This window comes from Miniopterus natalensis, chromosome 10 (assembly GCF_054644295.1).
Source record: "Miniopterus natalensis isolate mMinNat1 chromosome 10, mMinNat1.hap1, whole genome shotgun sequence".
In the NCBI taxonomy this organism is placed as follows: domain Eukaryota; kingdom Metazoa; phylum Chordata; class Mammalia; order Chiroptera; family Miniopteridae; genus Miniopterus; species Miniopterus natalensis.
In genome coordinates, this window is record NC_142090.1 from 15,557,860 (window position 1) to 15,562,141 (window position 4,282).

General features: G+C 50.7%; 1 protein-coding gene across 1 annotated transcript; it reads left to right on the forward strand.

The window, feature by feature from the left end:
* The first annotated feature begins 2,073 nt into the window (after positions 1-2,073).
* KLF14 (KLF transcription factor 14) lies at positions 2,074-3,154 on the forward strand. Its single transcript, XM_016221124.2, has one exon. It carries the CDS (start codon positions 2,168-2,170, stop codon positions 3,152-3,154), a length of 987 nt encoding a protein of 328 aa, XP_016076610.2. The 5' UTR covers positions 2,074-2,167.
* The last annotated feature ends 1,128 nt before the right edge of the window (positions 3,155-4,282 follow it).

The window sequence follows — 4,282 nt, forward strand, 5'->3', positions numbered from 1 at the left end:
CAATGTTCTGTGCTTTTATGGGTTAATTTGCTGTACAAGTATAGCACCTAGATTGTAAAGTTACATATCAAATTCATGATAGTGTTTGCCTTTGGAGAAAAAGGCGGAGAATGGTTTTGGAGAGGAGTACAAAGAGATTTCAATTTTATCAGAAATGTTAGATAGTTCAATTAAAAAACAGACCTGAAACAGATATTGCAGAATGTTAACATTTACCAATTTTATGAGATAGGTAAATGAGTGCTTGTGATATTTTTCTCTGTCTTTTTAAATATCATGCCTTTTTTCTAAATAATAAAATTAAAAGAAAAACAGCTAGCAAAGAATTCTCCCTCTGAGAGAATTTTAATATGTGTAGATTGAGAGTTAACTGTCTAAAATTTTAAGGCAAGCAACCTTACAATAATTACCTGTTTTAGAATGAAATCTCCACAAAAATAAAAAAGCTGGCAATATTATAAAACTACTGAAATGAATAGATTCTACAGGTATCAATATGGATAGTTCTCAAAATCATACTGAGGGAGAAAAGTAAGTTGCAAAATGATGTATACACTACTGTACCATTTATAAAGAAAATTTAAAATACATAAGCAAAGATATAGATTTACAAATAAATATATACAGGTAATTAGGTAATAAAAGTATAATAACAAATGCTGGAAGAATAGACACGTTAAAATACTGATTTCCTAGGGAAGTAAGGAGGGAGAAAGGTGAATGGGTCTGGGGAGGGAAATGAAGTGACATTCAACTCTGTCACCTTTAATATAAATAAAAAACCTGAAGCAAGTATGACAAATATTTCACATTTGATTATTCTAGGAAGTAAATGCATAAAGGTATGCTATTCTTGATGTATCTGCAGTTTAATTTTCAAAAGAAAAAGCACAGAAGAATTACAAACAAAATGCACATAATTCAATATATCAGTAAAGCCTGTGTACATTAAAAATCCCTGCCATGACCATTTTTAGAAATCATCCTGTTTGCTTTTCTGTGTGTTTTCAATTTTTAAATATCAGAGGAAGGGAGAAAAAAAAAAAATGAGAGCAGTGAATAAATATAAAAACACACATAACCTGTATCTGATTACATTAAAAAGAAAAACCTCCACAATCACAAAACACCATCTGAGCCACTAATTCCCTATCACTTGCTGCCTTTCCTTAATTTTAATTTTTGTCCAAAGAAAAATAAAAGACGCTGCCTGATCAGAAACGTGACTTTCTATTAGTAAAATTGTGGGAGTCCATTTTAATGTGTTTATCTCGCTACCGGTCTATAATTTATATTTCAGCGTGCAAATCTGTCCGTACGCCTGTGACAGGTTAATGCAGTTTAAACACGCATTTTCCTTTCGTTGGCTGAATAGTTAAATCGTTACTCCCAGGATTTTAAGTTTCAATTTCAACCATGAGAGGCTTCTTTGCGTTTTCAGGGTTAAAAATGTTTCTGATTCGAAACGCGATTAATTAATGGCTACGTAGTGGATCTATTTAGGGAATTGGTACCGACCCGGGCTTAGCGGCGGAACTGTTAAATGAGAAAACTTTTTGGATGCAGCCTGAAGGAGATTTTAAATTTGGTCTGACAGCGGTGGACAGAACTGAAATGCAACCCCAGCCCGCCTGACGAACGATCGTCATCATGAATCGAAAGACAGGTCAGGTATTAGCATTTTTTTCCTTAAAAAAATAAAAAAAACTTTCTCGGACTCCGCCGGACACCCAGCTGGCGGAGGACCAGCGGGCGAGGGGGGGCGAAGCCGGCAGGCTGCCCAGAAGTTACGATCGGAGAGTTTTCTCTTTATTAAAATTACCTGGCTCGCCAGCAGAGGCAAGAACGCGAAGACAAGATAATTTCTTAGGCTGTTAAAAAGGACTTAGGCCGGCGGGCCCCGCGCTCCGAGGGGGTGTCCTGGGGACCAGGGCGGGTCCCGCCGCCCCCGCCGGCTCCGGTGCGTCAGGGGCGCGTCAAGCGGGGCGGGCTCCGCGCGGGCGGCAGCAGCGGCGGCGAGCGGAGAGCGGCGAGCGGCGAGCGGCGCGCGGCGCACCGGGCCTCCTGCTTCTCGCTCCGAGGCTGCGGGACGGACGCTCCGGAGAACTCGCTCGCTCGCGGCCGGCAGCGCTCAGACCGCGCTCGCCGGCGGCCCGGCGGTGCCAGCATGTCAGCCGCCGTGGCGTGTCTGGACTACTTCGCTGCCGAGTGCTTGGTGTCCATGTCCGCGGGCGCCGTGGTTCACCGCCGCCCGCAGGACCCCGAGGGCGCGGGAGAAGCCGCAGGCTCGGAGGTGGGTGCGGCGGCGCCGCCGGAGTCCGCTCTGCCGGGTGCGGGGCCACCGGGACCCGCGTCGGTCCCCCTGCTTCCCCAGGTCCCCGCCCCCAGCCCCGGCGCGGGCGGCGCCGCGCCCCACCTGCTGGCTGCAAGCGTCTTGGCTGATTTGCGCGGCAGCGCTGAGGAGGGCTTCGGGGGGAACTCGGGGGAAGCTCCGCGCGCCTCGTCCGGCTCCTCCGGCCTCACCCCGCGCTCCGGGCCGACCCAGGGCTTAGAGCCGGCCCTGGCCTCCAGCGCGGCCGAAGTCTCCTGGCCCGCGCACTCCTCCGGCGCGCTCGAGGTCCCCGAAGCGCCAGCCGTCTCCGGAGAGCCTGGGGACATGGGCGCGGTCCCCGGCGGGGCCCCTGGCGTGGGCCCCGCCCCCGCCACGGGTCCGGGCCCCCGGCGGAGGCCGGTTACGCCCGCCGCCAAGCGCCACCGCTGCCCCTTCCCGGGCTGCAACAAAGCCTATTACAAGTCGTCTCATCTGAAGTCCCACCAGCGTACCCACACGGGGGAGCGCCCCTTCTCCTGCGACTGGCTCGACTGCGACAAGAAGTTCACGCGCTCCGACGAGCTGGCCCGCCACTACAGGACGCACACTGGCGAGAAGCGCTTCTCCTGCCCCCTCTGCCCCAAGCAGTTCTCCCGGAGCGACCACTTGACCAAGCATGCCCGCCGCCACCCAGCCTATCATCCCGACATGATCGAGTACCGGGGGCGCCGTCGCACACCCCGAGTCCACGTGCAACCCGCCAGCCTGGTGGACAGCTCCAGCTCCGTCCCCGGCCAGGCGCCCAGCCTTACCACCAGCTTGTCTGACAGTCATTGCTGCTAGTCGTCCTCCCAAGGACGACCCCCCCCCTCCCCCAGGCCGTTGTCCCTGCTTTCTTTCTGCCCATCCCTCTTTCCCAGTGTTGTTCTACCAAGGCACAGACTGGTTCTTCCGCTCTGAGGGTGGGTCCAGGCTGGTATGTTGGATCCTGGGGAGGGACTGGGGGCCTGAAAATAGCAGGGGGAGGGTTGCCTCAAGACAACCCCCAGGAACTGGTGAGAAGGGATGAACCCCCGGTACTCTCCAGAGTCCTGGAGATTCTCCCTTCCCTGGAAGCAGAGATGTGAAACTGGAATTCTCAGGTGCCTGAGGAGCTCCCAGTCTCAAAGGACTCTGGTGTCTTACCCACCCACCAGGGCGGACCTTGAAGAGTGTATCAGGGGTGGCAGTCTTGGAAATGTCCAGGACTGGGATGGTGAGAGGCCTTTGGAAACAGAAATGATTTCTATTTCTGTAAACAGCAATGTTTACTAATTTATTTTTTAGTATCTTTTAAATAGGGATCCCAGGTTGATGGGAGGTTGAAGTCCTCCATTCCCCAGTTGCCCCAGCTACCTCTGCTAGGAGAGACCATGTAAGAGTCCATGTGGATGTTTGGCTGGGGGATGCTTCTTGGTGTCTGGGGAATGGTGTGAATCTGCTTTGCAGGTCCTGTTGCTTGGTTTGGAACCCTGCACTTGTGTGGTAGCCTTTCTTCCCATTTGGATTCCTACGTGGGGAGGGTAACTTCTTGGCTAGCTCTCACAGTGCGATTGGTTTAAAAATTTGGAAACAACCATAAAAAAAACAGAAACAAAGGGGTGGTCCAGGTTAGTTCCCCCTTCACTCAGAGGGTGAACCCAAATGACTTTGGGTGAGATAGGTCCAAAACAACATTCAGGGAAATAGGGCATGTGGTTCCAGCTGCCCACTCCAAGTAATCTCAGGTGTGGTAGATTCTGTTCATTTCTTAATGGCTAACTAGAGGATTATTTCTTTTGGGATCTGTGCATTTTTGTTTCAGCAACAGGTGAGTTGGTGGTTTGAGGAGGGGAAGGTGAGAGTGACTTTTTCCAAAGAGCTGGCTGTCCTGGATATGGGGGAAGGAAGAGCCAGGTGAAAGCTATTATCAAATAAAAGGACCCTTTTCCC